General features: G+C 45.1%; 1 protein-coding gene across 3 annotated transcripts in view; it reads left to right on the top strand.

Moving 5' to 3' along the window:
• The window catches only part of FLNB (filamin B), a 71,141-nt gene extending 53,013 nt beyond the window's left edge, over window positions 1-18,128 (top strand). The window contains exons 30-46 of one of the 3 annotated variants that reach the window (XM_053989107.1): window positions 1,118-1,192; window positions 1,899-2,001; window positions 2,894-3,034; window positions 4,557-4,685; window positions 5,163-5,336; window positions 5,490-5,648; window positions 6,020-6,223; window positions 6,802-6,954; window positions 7,268-7,390; window positions 7,926-8,192; window positions 8,432-8,569; window positions 8,659-8,774; window positions 10,579-10,711; window positions 11,720-11,896; window positions 14,267-14,485; window positions 15,426-15,629; window positions 16,329-18,128. In XM_053989107.1, the coding sequence (XP_053845082.1) occupies window positions 1,118-1,192; window positions 1,899-2,001; window positions 2,894-3,034; window positions 4,557-4,685; window positions 5,163-5,336; window positions 5,490-5,648; window positions 6,020-6,223; window positions 6,802-6,954; window positions 7,268-7,390; window positions 7,926-8,192; window positions 8,432-8,569; window positions 8,659-8,774; window positions 10,579-10,711; window positions 11,720-11,896; window positions 14,267-14,485; window positions 15,426-15,629; window positions 16,329-16,516 (2,703 nt within the window). In that variant the 3' untranslated portion in view covers window positions 16,517-18,128. The remainder of the gene's footprint in view (window positions 1-1,117; window positions 1,193-1,898; window positions 2,002-2,893; window positions 3,035-4,556; window positions 4,686-5,162; window positions 5,337-5,489; window positions 5,649-6,019; window positions 6,224-6,801; window positions 6,955-7,267; window positions 7,391-7,925; window positions 8,193-8,431; window positions 8,570-8,658; window positions 8,775-10,578; window positions 10,712-11,719; window positions 11,897-14,266; window positions 14,486-15,425; window positions 15,630-16,328) is intronic. The other 2 variants (XM_053989108.1, XM_053989110.1) reach the window with 2 other exon arrangements.
• The last annotated feature ends 223 nt before the right edge of the window (window positions 18,129-18,351 follow it).

Raw genomic sequence — 18,351 nt, 5'->3', positions numbered from 1 at the left:
AGCCCAAGCAGGCTCTGCTGCATCTCAGTCCCTGAAATCACAGGGCTGTACTTGTACTGAGTCCAGATGGAGCTCGCAGGCGAGTCCCTGGGGCCAGCAACTCTGGCTCTTCCTACCTGTCTTCCTGGCAGATTGCTATGGGTGTCTGAAGATTTCCTTGAGAGAAACGACTCCTTTGGTTTCTGCTGAAGGTTCACCACAGGAAATGCCTCCTGAGGTCAGGGAGCCCAATCCTGGCCAGCCAAAATTCCCACTTCCTAGCTGACTGATGCATTATGTGTTTGACTTGGGTGTCTCAGCTGGGGACAGAGAACACTAAAACAGCAGCATTTCTATTTTGCATTGGTTTTCTTAGTGGAGTCTGTCCATGTAGAAGTTTCCAGTGGTTTATTTCATTAGGGTGGTTTGCAGTGGTGTTAAATGGGCAGGAGGGGCTGGGATGGCTGAGCCTGGGGGAGCCCCCTGCATGGGTGTCAGTCCCAGCCACTCGTGCTGGCTTAATGGGAGAGATGGGAATTTGCAAGTCATGCTCTTGACACACCTGGTGAGAAGAGTGGCTGCGCCAGGGGAGAACACATTTGGTGTCTTGATGACGCAGTCCCGGCTATGAATCAGAAAAAGGGCTTTGCTGCTGTGGCTGGACATGGGCTGGGTCATTCACCCAAATGCATGAATCGGAGCAGCCTTCTCACAGCAGCCATCTACCCTGCCTCCCAGCTGGCATGTCGTGCTGCACAGCACTCAGGGACTCTAGGTTTAAACCTTTCCCTTCCTTCACTGCATCAGTCCCATAAGAAAGCAACTCTGATATTCAATTCCACCAGTGTTCAGGCACAGCTTTCCACTCCCCTCCCAAGCATGCAACAATGGCACGTACTGGCTTTGTCCCTTTGCTGTGCCACTGGTGGCTTCCTCCAGTGCCTACAGATAAGGGCAGTTTCCCAGCTTCCCTGACTGGATCTGGGTCTTTGCTATGGCAAGAGGACTGGGAGGGCTTCACAGTGGGAGGAAGGTGTTGAACTGGAAGGAGCAGTGTGTTCTGAACTGTGGAAGGTGGGAATGCCTCCATGCCAGAATAACATCTAATAACAACTAACCTACCTCTACCCCTGCCCAGGCTGTAGATGCAGATGATGTCGCCGCACAGTCGCAGGAGCCAGTGGGCGCTTCCCCCCCCGGATTCCGCCCTTGGGTACACAATTTTTACATTTTTCAGCTCCCCATCTGTGTTCCATTTCAGATGACAGCCTGCTTCTTGGGACTGCTTGATCTCTCTGGTCATTGTGTTCATTCTTTCTATTTCATCAATTGTTCTTGGGATCCAGACCTTGTTTTTTCTTTGCTGCTTGAAGGGAGTCTCCAAATAAACTCATGTAAACATGAAGAGGATCACTGCACCCACAGCTTCCACTTCTGAAATGTCTGCTGTTGGCAAAAGCACCCTGAGTGCACTGCTTTGTTTTCCCAGTAAAATCACAGTGTCTTGAGTTCAGAGTCGCATTGTGAAACTTGTTTCTTTTGTCCATTTTGTGTTGCAATCATTCTGCCCCATTTAAAAATCACTTTCTCTTCCAGGCCTTAAGCAACTAAATCCTTTCAGATGGAGCCACTTTGGGTCTTGTGTGCACTACATTATCTTCCATCCCTTTGTGTTCCATTTTTATCTCTTACTTTTTTCCAGCATGTCTTCCATCTGCGCCGTGTTTGATTTGCTCTGCTCTGCGGTGTGGTGTTGTAAAGGAGAGCTTGGCCGGACACTGCTCTGGTGGAGCCCAGTCCTTGGCTGGCTGCAATAATCACCGCACACTCTCTTCTGCTTGTGCTTGCAGTGGAGTTGCTCAGTGCTCATTTGGCTCTATCAGCCCTTTTGAAGTGACCCATCTTTTTGCTTGCTTTAGGTTACAGAAGAAGCTTATGTCCCCGTTGGAGACATGAATGGCATGGGGTTCAGGCCCTTTGATATGGTTATCCCATTTGCTGTAAGGAAAGGAGAAATAACAGGTACCTGGAGTGCGTCTCAGGGAGATTTATGCTTCTTGTTAGTGTGTTTATCCATTTGCAGCTACCAGACTGGGTGGTCTAGACCACAGTATGTGTGGGAGGTTTGTATCCTGCCAGCAATATGGCTGTTTAATTTCACATTGAGTGGCACACGCTGAGGATGAGTAAGATATACCCCTTCAATGGTTTGAGTTAAGTGAGGGGACTCTTGGTGTGTTGCTGTGGCCTTCAGTGCTAGGCTGTGAGCTACTGCACTTTAGGGCCTATTGATGCTTTTTCCCTTCTGGAGTAGCTACATGCACCCAAGCTCCATTATTTCTTTTCTGCAGATGCTATAAAGCAGTTAATTCTGCATTCCTGTTACACATACCTTCTCCAAAGCAGGTGACCCCTCTTCTACAGGTCTGGCAGCTGAGAGCATCGCTCCAGTAGCACCCTGGTTGCACTAAGCTCCTGCACACAAGGCCTGTGTCCCCTCTGCCCTTTAGCTCAGCAATCCCAACCCTTCAAGCTGGCCTGTCCCAGCTTGAGGAACAGTCAGACTTTCCTTTTCAAAAGCGCAGCAGAAGAGGGAGCATATTGCTATGAGGTAGATCAGTGCTTTTTATGCAGCTTGCTGTGAAAAGCTCCATGTCTGCAGCAAACAGCCCTGCCTGCAGAGTTTGTAAGGTCACAGGACTGTTTGCCAGATGTCTACCACTGCCTTCTATTCATGTAGCTTAAACAGAAAATATGTCTGTTTAGTGTTCCCATTAGTCTCCTATTTGTGCCTGTGGGTAAGGAATTTAACAATTTAAAATGCTTTTTTAAAATGGCTAGAAAATTCTCTGTGGGTGGGAAAGGGGAAGCAGGCAGCTTCTCCTTTTGTAACTCCCATGGTGGCCTTTTGTAGGTGAAGTACACATGCCCTCTGGAAAGATGGATACACCAGATATCGTGGATAATAAAGATGGCACAGTAACAGTGAAATATGCTCCTACTGAGGTTGGGCTCCATGAAATGCACATAAAATACATGGGAAATCACATCCCAGGTAAGTCTGACAAAGCAGGCGATGCAAATCTGAGTGCAGAGTCCTGCAGATGCATCTGCTCCCTGGTGAGGTTCTGTAGCTGAGTCATACACGCTGTGGAAAGATCTGCCCAGGATATTTTACCATTCAGCAGCCCTTTCTCTGTAAGCAGTCCAGAGAGAACTAAAGCAAAGGAGTAAATGCCAGCACATATGAGCTTCCATTATGGTTTAATAGTACCAGCCAGGCTTAAAATGGATTTTGGTTTTGAGGAAACTAGCTTTTGTGGCATTTTATTATGAAGAAGAAACATACAATTTTCTAACTACTAGTTTTTCAGGTTGAAATTTACTGCCATGGTGCTCAGCAAAACTACTGGTTACAGTGTATGTTTATCCTTAAAACTGCATTGGCAAAAAATCTCAAAACTGTGGGGAGAACTGATTGGTTGAAATACTATAGTTACTCTTTCCATCTGATTGCAATAAAATAAAACACACATGCATATTATGCTGTAATTTTTCTTTTTTCCTGGCTGCTTCTTAACAAACAGAAACCACTGCATTTCATTCCATTTCTCTTTTGTCCTTGTTTCACCAGTTCCCCAGTGGAAGCACTGCCTCTCCTGGAGGCTGTGGCTGCCCTGTGGTTCTCCAGACATGCTGGTGTTGGGGGGCTGGGCAGAAAGGGGCAGAACTGTAGAGGGATGTGTAGCTATGAGACAAAATACCTTCAGCACTGCCTAAGAAGGACTGCTGGTTCTGTTTGTACAGAAACACAGCATAACTTAGGCTGAAGTAGAGAGCTCAGTGATGTGATGGCATGGTGCTGCTTCAGTCTCTTCAGCACCTCATGGATATAGCACCCCCATAGGTGCTGACCTGTCTGCTGTATTGGTTCACTAAGACCATTACCCTGTGCTGGGATAGAAAGATGATGTGCCACAATGTTTCTTTTTGAAGGTTGTCATGAATCAAACTTTTTACTGTCTCAGCTGCAAAATCTAACTTTGGACTGAAGAGCTATCTATACCTTTTTTTGAAACCATTATTGGTTGTTAGTGTCTGTACTTTTTGTTCTTGGGCACCAGCTTAGCTAATCTGAGGCTGGCAAATACATTTTTGGATACCCTTCAAATCTGCTCGTTCAGGTTCATTGAGTCAGACAGTGTGCTGTGCTAGTTCCTAATCCTGGGCTACCAAAATTCAGAATCAGTGCCTGAACTGAAAGCCTGCTTCTGAGTCATGTTCTGATTTAATGTGCTAAAAATAAACTTGCAGTGAACAAGACCCTTTACAACATAATTTAAGCTTATCTCTGGTAGCTAGAGTAACACTTACTCTTCCATTACTGAATGTGGCACAAATTGTGGAAAAGCGTCTTTTGAGGATGGAAACAGAGGCTTATTTGGTGCATTACAGTCACAGCAAGTTTTTTCAGATACCACATAATGAGAAGGGCATTCAGGAACATGAGTATCAATTCTTGTAGTCCAGACCATTCATCCTTAAAAGTGCTTCTTTTTGGATTTTTTCCCCTTTAGAGAGCCCTCTGCAGTTCTATGTCAATTACCCCAACAGTGGCAGTGTGTCTGCTTATGGGCCTGGCCTCATTTATGGGATTGCAAATAAACCAGCAACTTTCACCATTGTCACAGAAGATGCAGGAGAGGGTAAGTCAGTTCTTTGAACCCATCCTACCCTAAATGAGGAACTTCTTGGTAGTGTAATGCACATTGGCTTTGATTTACATTCATCTGTCCAACTATGAATCTCTGATGTGACACAAATGGCCTATGCGAATATCAGGCTATAATTTGCAGTAAAAACTGGTTTATTATACCTTCCTGAGAGCAGTAGATGTACCCTGTGGTACTTGGTGCAAATTATTTGTTCAATTAAAAATAAACTGAAAGCAGCTTAAATCTAGGGATGATAACTGGATGTGGAATCACTGCTTGGTAAATCTAAAGACCAAATAGAACTGTGGCCATAGTGGGTTGGTCTGGGCTGGTTTTGCTGCTATCCTTTGAAAATACACATTTAAGCTCCATTTTTAGTACCAGGTACTGGATATTTCTCTTTGGACCAAATCTTTGGACCTGGTGTTCACAGAGATTTACAGAAGTGCAACTCTACTTTTTTCCTAGGTGGGCTGGACTTGGCTATTGAAGGACCTTCAAAAGCAGAGATCAGTTGCATTGATAACAAAGATGGGACATGCACAGTCACGTACCTGCCTACTCTGCCTGGGAACTACAGCATCCTGGTAAAATACAATGACAAACACATTCCAGGCAGTCCATTCACAGCCAAGATCACAGGTATAAAGTTTAAACTTCTGGAAGCACTTCATATTAAAAATTAACCTCTGATAGCATGGGGAACCTGGTTTGTGGCAGGAATTTGAAGTCCTCTGACTTGTTCTGCACTTAACCTTGTAATGTTTTGTGACTCATTTCTCTTCATGTATTCAGATGATAACAGAAGACGGTCTCAGGTTAAGCTTGGTTCTGCTGCTGACTTCATGTTGGATATCAATGAGACTGATCTCAGTCTCCTAACAGCCAGCATTAAAGCCCCATCTGGTCGTGATGAGCCTTGTCTTCTGAAGAGGCTGCCCAATAACCACATTGGTAAGATCTGAGAGATTACTGTGATAGTCTTTACTCCAGTTCGCTTTGCTTTGTAAAATGATTGACTTCTGTGCTCCTTCCCAGAAGAGTGTTGTTGAACCAAGTAGCTGATAGTGTTTGCTACAGTTGTCCAAAGACAGAAAAGTATGAAGAGTGGCCTCTTGTCTTAGCTTGCCTGTGACATGCCAGGTTGCAATTGAAGTGGGTTTTGTCAGCATATATGGCCTCGTGGTCCACTTGAGAGCAGCACTTTAACATGAGTAAAGAGACTGCTCTGCCAGTATTTCGTTTCTTGGTGTGATTAAGGCATTTAAATCAAGTATAACATGAATAAAAACTGAATAAATTTCTCACATTTCTCTGCTTTGTAGGCATCTCATTCATTCCACGGGAAGTAGGAGAACATCTGGTTAGCATCAAGAAAAACGGGAGCCATGTACCAAACAGCCCTGTAACAATCATGGTGGTCCAGTCTGAGATCGGCGATGCCAGACGGGCAAGAGTTTTTGGACGTGGCTTGGTAGAAGGACGAACCTTTGAAATGTGTGACTTCATTGTGGACACAAGAGATGCCGGTTAGTTCCCTCACAAAGGGAGATGAGATGCTATGAGATATGTATTGACTCTAGACGAGAGCACTGCCTCCCTCAGTGTGCAACCACGAGGCCACAAGCTGCAAAGCAGCAGCAGCCATTAAGCACAGTCATTGTTGTCAGTTATTAACCACAGACAGTGCTATTAACTTAGAATATGCTTTGTAAGGTCCTGGCACATGTCTTTGTTACAACCAACAGGGACTGTCACCGAGGTGGTGCTGGCTCTAGCATCATTTGTTATCGCAAGAAGGAAGTGAGGAAGATGTTTATTTCCCTGTTAGTTTAATGTGGAGCCTTGGATAACTCTTTAGCTTGGTAGATAACTTTTCAACATCATTGAAAGAAAAAGGGATATAGTCAGAGAATTTTAGGAGCTGAATGCATGCTATGCCTCTGACTGATTAGGAGTACAGAAATGCCATTAAGGCATCATGCAACTCCAGTGTGCCCATTATGATACAAATCTACGAACTAGTGCCTGCTATGGGTTTGGACTATTTTATGTCAGATTTAGAGTAAAGCTTTGGAAATCTGAGGCTAACTTATCTATATTGTAGGTTATGGTGGGATCTCACTGGCAGTTGAAGGACCCAGCAAGGTAGAGATCCAAACTGAAGATCTAGAAGATGGAACTTGCAAAGTGTCCTATTTTCCAACTGTACCTGGTGTGTACATTGTGTCCACTAAATTTGCAGATGAACATATTCCAGGTAAGCAGAAGCATTGGGCAAATTTTTGATTAGCACAACAGGAGTCTTACTTGGCTGACCAGTGCCCTGGAACTGTGGGTGGGCTGTGTGATCTGGCTTGGATTTTAAGTCCCAAAGATTTAAGCAGGTTCTCCCCAGGCAGCAAGCATCCAAAACTGTTCTGGTTACATGCATGTATTTGACTTGGGCCTGACTGTTAGTTGGGTATAAAAGTTCCCCTAAGATTCCCTACAAGTCAGAGGAAGCTTTCATTTCTGCCCTCAGTGGCATGTGTAATAAGCAGAGGAGCAATCACTTGCTGTGATACTTACAGGCAGCCCATTTAGTGTGAAGATAAGTGGTGAAGGAAGAGTTAAGGAGAGCATCACACGAACAAGACGGGCTCCTTCTGTTGCAACAGTAGGAAGCATATGTGATCTGAACCTAAAAATCCCAGGTAAGCAACAGCATCCTTATCCCCAAAACCACAGCCTGTACTTGTATAGCATGGGGTACTTGAAAAAGGGAAAATACAAACTTCAGTTTTGTAAGGACATTCTCATATTAACACAGCTTAGGGAAGAAACACTGATGTAATGCATCTTTTCAAACCATTAAAAATAAGCATAACCATGGTCAACACATGAAGAGATAAATACTGGTGAGACCTTAATTTAATTCATTCTGTGTACAGCAGGCTGGAGAATGGGCTGCACAGCTCACTTTAGCTCCAGGGTTTTAAGATCATGTTGGCTGTTAAATGTTTGTACTGCTGTCTGGAAACTGTGAATCATGTAGGCCAGGCTTAGCTGGCTGCACTTATCCAGCCACTTCATGTGCCTCTGTAGCACCTGGGAAGCTGCAGCTGGCCAGAAGCACACAGATAGCTGTGTGCCTCTTCTGTTACTTGTACTGGGTAATCACTTGAGCTCATGTCCTGCTTCCAAAACCCTTTGTCACTTTCTAATCTGCATTTTTTATTCTCTTGCTAGAAATTGATTGTGCTGATATGACAGCTCAGGTAACCAGTCCCTCTGGGAGAAACTTTGATGCCGAAATTGTAGAGTGTGACAAAAACACTTACTGTGTCCGCTTTGTGCCACAAGAAATGGGGGTCCACACTGTGGATGTCAAATACAAAGGGCAGCCGGTGCCAGGCAGCCCCTTCCAGTTCACCGTGGGGCCACTGGGCGAGGGAGGAGCCCATAAAGTGAGAGCTGGAGGCCCAGGGCTGGAGCGTGGAGAGACAGGTGTTCCAGGTGAGTCCTCTGCTCTCCGTGGGCTCCAGAATCTGCTGTGTGCAGGTCCTTCAGTGCAGTCTTTTGGCTAACAGGAGCCTCCTGGAGAAACTGCTAAGCAGTATCTCCCAGGATGATGGGATGAGCTACCATTTTTCAAATACGCTCAAGGGGGGAACTTTACAGTCTGTTAGGAGGAAGCTGCAACCCAGCAGCAGCAGCAGACTTACTCCTGTGTGTGCTCTCTTGTGCTTCAACAGCTGAGTTCAGCATATGGACACGGGAAGCTGGAGCTGGAGGGCTGTCTATTGCTGTAGAAGGCCCAAGTAAAGCAGAAATCACCTTTGATGACCATAAAGATGGATCTTGTGGTGCATCATATATAGTTCAAGAGCCGGGTATGTACTAGACCAAATCACATTGAAACAACACTGATTGTGACTTTCAAAGAAACTAAGAACACTCACTGCTTCTCTTCTCTCTGCAGGCAACTATGAGGTGTCCATAAAGTTCAATGATGAGCACATTCCTGAAAGCCCCTACCTGGTTCCTGTCATCGCCCCCTCCGATGATGCTCGCAGGCTCACTGTCACTAGTCTTCAGGTGAGACATAAGGAAACATCTCTGCAACTTACCACAGAGACTGATTTCGTCCTTGTTCTCCAAAACCAAAATGGTTGTCTTTTCTTCTAAGTAATAGCCTTGTCTTGGTTGGTGCTTGTTTTCAGGCTCAGCAGCTTGCAGCCAGAGAGATTTTTGGCAGCTGGCCCCTGGGTAACTCTGGCTAGCCAGGGTTCAAAGGCAGAAGGCTCAGTTGAGACTGTTACAAGTGATAGCACTTGGGAATTAGGAAGAAGAGGCTCCAGAAATAGCATTGGAGGAGCTAAGACATGTTTTCCATGCCATTAGCTAGGGGAAGGACAAGGAGAGCTGAAACTTAGAGGTGAACCACCAATGATCATGCTGGGACCAAGTTCCTCCTTTGGCACGTGCATGAAGAGCTGCATTTCCATGGGTGAGGTAGCACAGGGCTGCATGGCTGGGACATCACTGCAGCTTGGCCAGGCAGACAGAGGTGGCCCCACCATGAGGTCAGGGTACAGATTTGCTCTGGCTGATGCCACAAAACCACAGAGTCACAGCTCAGATGATTCATGAAAGGTAGTGAATCTCAGAGTGAATCACAGCTTTGTAGCTGGTCTGGGCTCATCTGGTAACCTCACCATGTAATTTGTGTATGTGTGTGCTTACAGGCATTAAAATACAAGTAACATTAAAGGCCTGACTGAAATCTCCAAAGCCAGAAGCTTGGATGCGAGACTGAGAATCTGTGTCCGTATCTCAGACCTCCTTGAGTTGTGATTAGTACTTCAGTTAAGGCTTTTTTTGGTTATGTCCCAGCTGTGATCCCCAGGAGTTTGCCTGGGCTGCAGGAATTCTCCACCTCAGCTGTGGAAATGAACCATGACAGCCTGATCTGGTAGTATCTCTTCTACCCAGGAGTTACAAGGGCGTTAATTAGTCACTGTGGTATTGATGTTTGCCTTGTGTTTCATTTAAAGACTCTTTGACAGGAGGAATACTCACTTCAATTAAGTCCTGGAGAGGCAGATAAAGCTGAGTATTCTGTAACAGAGTCCATTGTGCAGCATCAGCCTCCACTAAACCCACATCAGGGACTTGTTTATACATTGTACCTCAGTTCTACTCAGTTGCATTTATTTCCCTCTTCAGGATTTAGTTGAAAACAAAATGAGGTAAAGTATGTTAAGTGTGGGATATTACTGCTGCATAGCTGCATGGGCTGTGCTGGTCGAGGACCACTGTGGCTCAGATGTGGAGCTGCCTCACCTTCCACCAGTGGCCTGACAGCACCACAACATCTGCTTTCGTGTTTTAAATTACTTTCTCATGTTTGAGACGTCTTGGGGTGGTATTCTAAATGCAGCCTCTTGGGGCAAATATAAACATGCATATTACTCTTTCAGACATTTGGATTATCAGAGGCTTTTCCCTGAATGAATCTGGAATGAATGAATGGGCTGAAAATGGAGCTATAGCTTAAGCATCCTTTAAATCAAGTACCTGAATACCAAGGACTGACCTCAGTGGTAATGGATGACTAGTATTGTAAACCTGCCTCTCTTTGATGTGGTGCAATTGTCTGGCTTCCAAAAACAGTCTGTTACCATGGGAAAAGTCAGCCTAGCCAACTTGGGTGACTCCTCAATCAGCCACCCTCTAAGAGGGAGAGAGCATCTGATTTGAGAGCTAATGCAAGTCACAACTTTGTACCTTTTGTTAAAATCAAAAAACCCTCATGCTGAAGTGGTTATTTCCCTGCCACAAATCTTGTGCTGTCTGAAACAAAAGTTTGAATTTGATAATCTGACTGTTGCATTCTCAGGAGTCTGGATTAAAAGTTAATCAGCCAGCATCCTTTGCTATAAGGCTGAACGGGGCAAAGGGCAAGATCGATGCTAAAGTCCACAGCCCCTCCGGAGCTGTTGAAGAGTGCCATGTGTCTGAGCTGGAGCCAGGTGAGCGCAGCCTGATGATGATAAAACAATTGCATGACCTCCAAAGCACTTGCTGCCACATAGGGAATTCGGTTCTTTTGGCTTATGAGTAGTGTGTCCCAAGGATGAGCATGTTGCTTGGAAAATTACTTTTTGGTGTCAAGAGAAGTTTAATCAGGGTTATTTCCATATTTTTCCATGAACTGACTGAGCCCTAGCTTGTGTAAGATAGAGGTATTTAAGTCTTGGCTTGCTAGTGAAGGTACAGTGACATTAGTAATAAATTAAATATGATGTGGTTGTTGAATTTAACCAGGGAGGACGTTTATTTCTCAGAGCTATGCTTCGATCTTTGACTAATAGTTTATTTTTAACTCACACTCACTCCTTCACATGAAATGTTAAGGAAGCTGTATATAAGCAAACACTACAGAAAGCTCAACACCTGTTTCAGCAATGAGCTTTTCTTTTTCACTTGAAGTCTGTATGAGTTATGGTCTGTACTATGAACAAACAGCAGCTGTCCAGCTGGGGGAGATCAGTCCCGCCTCTGAGTTAACACGCAATCAAAAATGTGAAATATCAGCAAATTGCTAAATTACTTCATTAGATAAAGGTGTGGTGTCAGAACAGCACACAGCTTGCTGGTAAGATTTGGCTTGCTCTGACCAGCTGCTTTTCTTCTACACACGGCTCCCTCAGCTGCCGACAGATTGGGCTGTGATTCAGTTTTCATGTTTAGTGCATGAGTGAGGCAAATAATCCTCAGACTAGATGACAGTTGAGATCAGGTCCTAGTGAACAAGGTGAAAGCACAAGCTGTAAAACCTTCTGTGATAAATACAGCATTTTCCTGTTTAAATACAAGTTTAGCAGCTCATGTAGCTGAGTTCACTTAAACTGGGGCCAAAATATGTCAAAGGCTTTCAGAAGCTCAGATTGCTAATGAGCCCTGCACTGGGTTTAACTGGTGGTTTATGGTTGGATTGTTGCCTCTAGTTTGTCAGAAGAGCCCCTTCTCTGTTGCAGATAAATACGCCGTTCGGTTCATCCCCCACGAGAACGGCATCCACTCCATCGATGTGAAGTTCAACGGGAGCCACGTGGTGGGCAGCCCTTTCAAAGTGCGCGTGGGCGAGCCTGGCCAGGCGGGCAACCCTGCCCTTGTCACAGCCTACGGATCCGGCCTGGAGAGCGGCACCACGGGTAACCCTTCTCCTGCAGACCTGCTTGCACTTGGGCTTTGGGACGTACAGAACCTATTTCTAGGCGTACTTTTACATTTCTTCACCTGCTAAGGCAGCTGAACTAACCCACATTCTCTGCTGACCTGACAGTGCAGGCTAATTTTGCTTTCTAGCATGCTCCTCATGTCTTATAACCATCACTCACAAGTCTGCAGCCTATACTGAGCCTTAACACACTTAAAACTTTTGTAAATCAGCAACTGCAACACGCATTCACTGAACTGCTGGTTAGCAGCTGGGCTGCAGCTCTGCTGGTTAGCTTAGCTCCACATCAGTGGTCCCTCGAGCTCCAGAGATGCTCTGGCTCCCTTCCACACATGAACACGATGTCTGAGTTGGCTGTCTAGAGATGAAGGAATCTTGTTTATCTTGTGTTAATTAAATGGGTATGAGGTTGTTAGCTTCCCTTTGGTGCTTGCACCTCTAAGAAATCTCAAGTGAAATGCAGTAGGGTATGTAAACCCTAGGGAGGAGGTGGGTTGTTCTGTTGGTAGTCTGCTATTCATGCTCCAGATGCAGTGTGAACAGTCTCTTCTTGGAAATCTGGCACCTCGTTGTCTGCTGTGGCTGCCTCATCTGATAGTTCTCAAGTCAAGAATGTAGGCTTTAGGGTTTGTTTTTTCATTTCTATGATTTGTGGCCTTAGTAAGTACGAAAACATTCCAGGATATGCACTTTGATTTATTTGTATTCTTGCTCAGGCCACACACACAGGTAAATAGCAGAGTAAAATGATTATTTTTCTCTCTTTTTGTAGTGTAAGGGAATAGCTAGTTTTTGTCCTATCCACTGCTGTCTCCTGTGGATTCTGTCTCATACCTTTTTTCTCCCTGTGAAAAAAAAAAAATACTGCAGTTATTCAGTCAAAGCTTCTGCTGTTCTGGAGGAACCAAGCAGTTGGTTTTGGAAACACGCAGATGCAGATACACTCTATAAAATAAAGATGTAGCTTGAGCTCCTTTAATAGGTGGAAACAAAAGCACTCATTAATACCAGCCAGTGATGCATCAGGGACAGGGGAATATTTCTTCATCTGTAAAGGTGCTTGGGGTTGTTTTTAATCTAAATAGACTGTTAAATTTCAGCAAAGCCGCTCTGTGTCCCGTTGTTGAATCCTGGCCACTGCCAAAAGCACAGTGCCCTGGGAGCTGCTGAGCAGCGTTTCAGAACAATGACCCAGTGTAGGGGTTTCAGTGGCTGAGCACCTGAACCGTCCCCCTGGGAGGGCTGAGCGTCTGCAGCCTCCAACAATGCGAGCCTTCATCTGGGCCGCAGGAAAGAGCAGTGCCTCTGGAGCAAGAGCTCTTAGCGAGAAGCTGTGAAGTTTGCTGGCTTTGGGAATTAACTTCTCTCCAGTTGAGCAGGGCATTGCGGGCTGAGGCCTGGCCTCCCGGGCCAGTGGTGCCAGGGGGATGGGCTGCTGGAGCACTGGAAAATGGAATAATCCTCTGTGGGAGCTGGGCTCTTCCAGCATTGCGACACAGCAGCCTCTTTTGTGGGGAGGCTAGAAACTTCTCCCGAGTTTATTCCCACGTCTTCATGCTCCCATCGCAGCAGCAGTAAACTTTCCCATGGCCATCCTGGTTTTGAGTGTGCCTGAGCACTTTATTCCTCCTCAATAGTGTCTCATACAACAGCCCAAAGATCATAAATATTTGAAGCCAGAGTCTGACAGTAAATTATTTGGGGGCTGAAAGCCTTACTTAATTTTTTTCTTGTGTTGCTGGCATTGTCATTGGCTTAGTATTAGCAGCAATAATTCAGCTGTGTTAACCAGATGCTATAATTAAACAAGCTTTTGTTTCCACAAACTGCTTGGAGTGCTGTTGCCGAGCAGTTCAAACACACATCTCCTCCAGGCCATCTCCTGCCCCTTGTCCTTCCTGCTTTCTTGTGGGCTCTTCACTGCTGATTTGCAGTCCAGGCAGCGAGACAGCTCTGAGCTCTCCCAAACTTAGCCATGCTGGAGCTGTGTGGGTGTGGACTCTGATACCCAGCAGAAAAGCTCTTGTTTTCTCTCTAAGCCAGTTTTTTGATACCAAATTACTTCCATTTGAGTCCTGAAGGGCTCTCATGACCCCTTCTCCTGCACAGTTACATAACCTAACTGGAGGAGGGAGCAGGATGAAGCTGGGGAGACTGCCAGGGGTGCAGAGCTCCACTGCGGGCTGGCCTGAGCAAGGCTGTGGGGTGGATGTGGTGTCCCTCCCTGCCTGCAGCCCTGGGCAGTCTGATCTTGCGCCGAATTACCCCGTATTTAATGCCTGAGGCTGCGTGTGTAACGTCGGGTGTGAGGAAGAGTGTGTCTCACTGTGCTACGTCTTTCTAGGACTGCAGTCGGAGTTTTTCATTAACACGACCAAGGCTGGTCCAGGTACCCTCTCTGTTACAATTGAAGGGCCATCAAAGGTGAAAATGGACTGCCAGGAAACTCCAGAAGGTTACAAAGTCATGTACACACCCATGGCTCCAGGAAACTATTTAATTGGAGTTAAATATGGTGGACCTAACCACATAGTGGGCAGCCCTTTCAAGGCAAAGGTTACAGGTAAAAAGCTAACTAGTATTTACTCTGTGCCTGAAGTAGGTCATGTCATTCAGCAAAAAAATCCTCCTGAGACAATGTGGTGTTCTGGTCTAGATGCCCAAAACCGTGAGAAGCAAAACATCTCTCCCCATCACCTCCAAAGCCTAGATGAGGAGTCTTAGGAGCAGCTACAAAAGTAGTCACAGAGCTTGGCAGTTTGACTCAGTGATGGGCCATAAAACAGCTTTATGGGGTAATATTAAGTCCTGATCTAGTGCTAGGGTCTTGCATGGGTCGCAGGGAAATATGAGTTATTTACCCATTTCCCCCACGGTCAAAGCCTGAAACCTGCTCACCTGTAGCATGTGTTGCCTCTCATTTTGGTGCAGGTATCACCTAGCCAAAGGTCAGTAATGTCTGGGAGGCTCCTAGGTGAAGTCAGGAAGGCTGGTTTAGGAAGCTTGTTCTCTCTCTCCAGCACTGTGTTTAAGCACAGGCTGAAGCTCATCTCTACTCCCCCTGAGCTTGTGAAACCCTCTCGTGGTGCCCATAGCGTGGTGATGTTCTCGGGAGAGGGTGGCAAGGATTGCGCTCCCCCAGGCTGGGACATGCTCTGCTTTCAAAATGGGTTATTGCAAAATTGCACCTGCTTTTCTGCCAACTCAAGTCATTTTTGGCATTTGGTGATTGGAGCACAATTAACTCTTCTTAAGCAACCTGCTTTGCTTAATGAATCCTGAAGTTCCTGTGGTCCTTTAGCCACTTGAGGGCTCTGGGATGGGATTGTTGCCAGCAATGCTGGAAGATGTCAGCTTAAAAACCCAAGTAGGAAATTGCTCCTCTCCAAAAATGCATTTTGGATGCAGAATGCATGTGAGTCATTAGGAGGGTTTTGAAACCTCCTTCTGAATGTCTTTCAGATGGGGCAAATCTGAATGTCAGAAACCTTTTCTGTTTCCAGGGCAGCGACTGGTTAGTCCAGGCAGTGCCAACGAAACCTCTTCCATCCTGGTAGAGTCAGTGACAAGGTCATCGACTGAAACTTGCTATAGCGCCATTCCCAAATCCACCTCGGATGCCAGCAAAGTGGTTTCCCGGGGAGCAGGACTCTCAAAGGCTTTTGTGGGTCAGAAAAGCTCATTCTCTGTGGACTGCAGCAAAGCAGGTATGGATACAGGAACCAGATGGGTGTTCAGGATCGGTGGTTTAGCTGAGCATTTTTTCCCCTAAACTAACTTGCTGAGTTAAAATTCAGAGCTTGAGGTAATGATCTGGTACTAAAGAAAAATGCTAAATACTATACTGTGCTCACCAAGTCAGTCCTAATACAGAGGCCATAAAGTTCCTCTCCAAATGGCTTTGTCTGAGCCAGGTGCACCTGAAAGAACCACAGGATTATGGCATGAGAACAAACATGTTGCTGAACTTAAGCAACCCTTGTGGTGCATTGTAGCATGTAATGCACGGTGTTCCTGTTACCTTTTGATGCTCATCATCATCACCATCTGTGGTGGGTGGATTATAGGCCAGCTGTGTCCACTGGCCCCTGCTATTAACTTCTGATGAAGTACTTGTAAAGCAATACCAGCTTGTTTTCACAAGCAGCATTGATGGCTCCTGTGCTTTACTTAGTGGCAACCTGTCAGGTCTGGCAAATAGCACAGATAAACCCTCATTTCTATGAGGTTGAAAGCTTTTTAATATAAAATTCCTTCTTATACCAAATTAATCTGAGGTATGGCTCAGCTACCACTCTGTGTATTAAAATAACAAAGTCCATGTGTTACAGAGCCAATATATTATGATACATCCACGTTGCCCTGTTTAAGCTCAGGGGTATTAACAGTTGTGTGTTTTGCTGTAGGTTCCAACATGCTGTTAGTTGGTGTCCACGGACCTACAATACCATGCGAAGAGGTGTCCATCAAGCATTTGGGCAGCCATCAGTACAATGTCACTTATGTCGTCAAGGAAAGGGGGGACTATGTCCTGGCAGTGAAGTGGGGTGACGAGCACATTCCTGGGAGCCCCTTCCACGTCACCGTTCCATAGACGCGCTGTCAGTGCTCTCTGTCTGCGTTCGCAGTTCAGATGTAGAGTTGTACTGGGTGCAGCCGTGTTGCAAAATGCAGTTTCTAGATAGACACGGCTCACATTTCAATAGTCAGACATAAATTCTAACTGTTTTTACAAGCATTTCACTTCTATCCTACTTACCAACCTAATGTCGATTTATTTAATATCTCCTCAAATTGTACCTTTGTAGTACTGTCCGGGACCCTGTTAATGTTTGGAGAATCATGTGGATGACTAGACACTAATTTCCCTTGCGGATGTTAAAGACTTTAGATGTTAATTGAAAACTGGAATTTGTCTTTGTAATTGGGTATCTTAACTACTGATTTTATTTGACTGGAGACTTTACATTTTAGTTATGGAATATGACTTGGGCTGTCCCCAGTTCAAATTCTTTTCTGTAAAGAAATGAGGTAAAACTGGTACTATGGTAGGTGCCTTTGTATACTTGATCAATTTTAACGCTTAACATTATAAAAAGCTATTAGAAGTAGCTTTACCACTCAAATTGAAAATGTTTCTGAAAATTCTTTGCCAATGGTTTACATTTAGAAAAAGTTTATCTTTTATAGCAGACCAAAAGCAGATTGAAAATTACTTCACCTGTAAGCTTTCAGCCTCTCTATGTTAACGCTTTGTAACTCTAGAGACAGATAGCTTTTTGGCCATAATGCTAGTAATGCGGTTTTTAATGAGCTTGGGATGCTGCTGATGTTTCTTCAACTTTACAGGTAACCCCCCCACACACTCTTTTTGATTTAAGAACAAGCCCTGGGTTGGCTGGGTTAAGTAAAGCCCCTGAATTTGCCAAGCCAGGCATGGCTGTCACCTGTGTGACCCAGAGTCGCTGCGGTCCGGAGCACCAAGATGTGTTGAGAAGATGACCATTGGTTTCCCTGGAGGCTGCAGGCCAGGCCGGTGTCTAATGAGGCAAAGAAGCCTTCCTGGGAATGGGACCCACATCTGCAGTGGGACACAGGGTGGGTCTGTGAAGTTACCAGTAATAGCAATACCAATAATAGCAATATCAATGAACAAACCCCTCTTTGGTGCAAGGTGTTATATTGTATCTCAGTCCAAGGACATGCCTGAAGCAAACTCATCTCCCCTGAAATCCCCTTTGTGCTGCAACAGGCATTCTGCTGAGGGTTAGGGAGTGGAAACTTCCTTGTAACTTGTCTGTTTGTCCCGGATTACTCCATACTACTTCCCAGGTACATATCTGAATTGCTGTCAGCTGCTGGGGCTTTAGTAAACTCTCCTGATGAGCTCAAACTCTGCAGTTTGGAGAAGGCAGGATTTGTTGAAAACCTGTTGACATGTCACTGTCCCTTGGGAGAAGTTCATGCTTACGGTTCTATAATTATGTGTGGATGTACTGCTCTCCAGCACAGTTACTGGGAAAAAAAGGAAGGTTGGGTTTTTTTTACTGTGCTTTTTTAGTGCCTTAATGTGAAATGCTCACTACATTGTAAACTAGAAAGTAAAAACAAAATAAACTGGAATAAAATGCAGGATTGTAAAATTGTATCTTATAACTTATTAAATAGAAATGTTTGCTTCATTAAAATGTGCATGTTAAAAACAACATTGGATTCTTTTCATATGTAGTCAGTAAAGTTCAGACTGAAACTACACCACACAGCAGCTTCAGGCAGACCAAATAGCCTATGGACTGTGCAGGTAGCCATGAAAATTTGGCCAGAACCTCAACACCATTAACTTTTTTCCCCTGAAGCCTTTTTTTTTTCCTGAAAACAAAATGGCAGAACTTTAAGCCATATGTAAATGTGCAGGGTGCAGTGGGCACA

The sequence above is a fragment of the Vidua macroura genome, chromosome 13 (genome assembly GCF_024509145.1).
Source record: "Vidua macroura isolate BioBank_ID:100142 chromosome 13, ASM2450914v1, whole genome shotgun sequence".
Lineage (NCBI taxonomy): Eukaryota > Metazoa > Chordata > Aves > Passeriformes > Viduidae > Vidua > Vidua macroura.
This window is presented reverse-complemented; position numbering and strand designations above follow the sequence as displayed.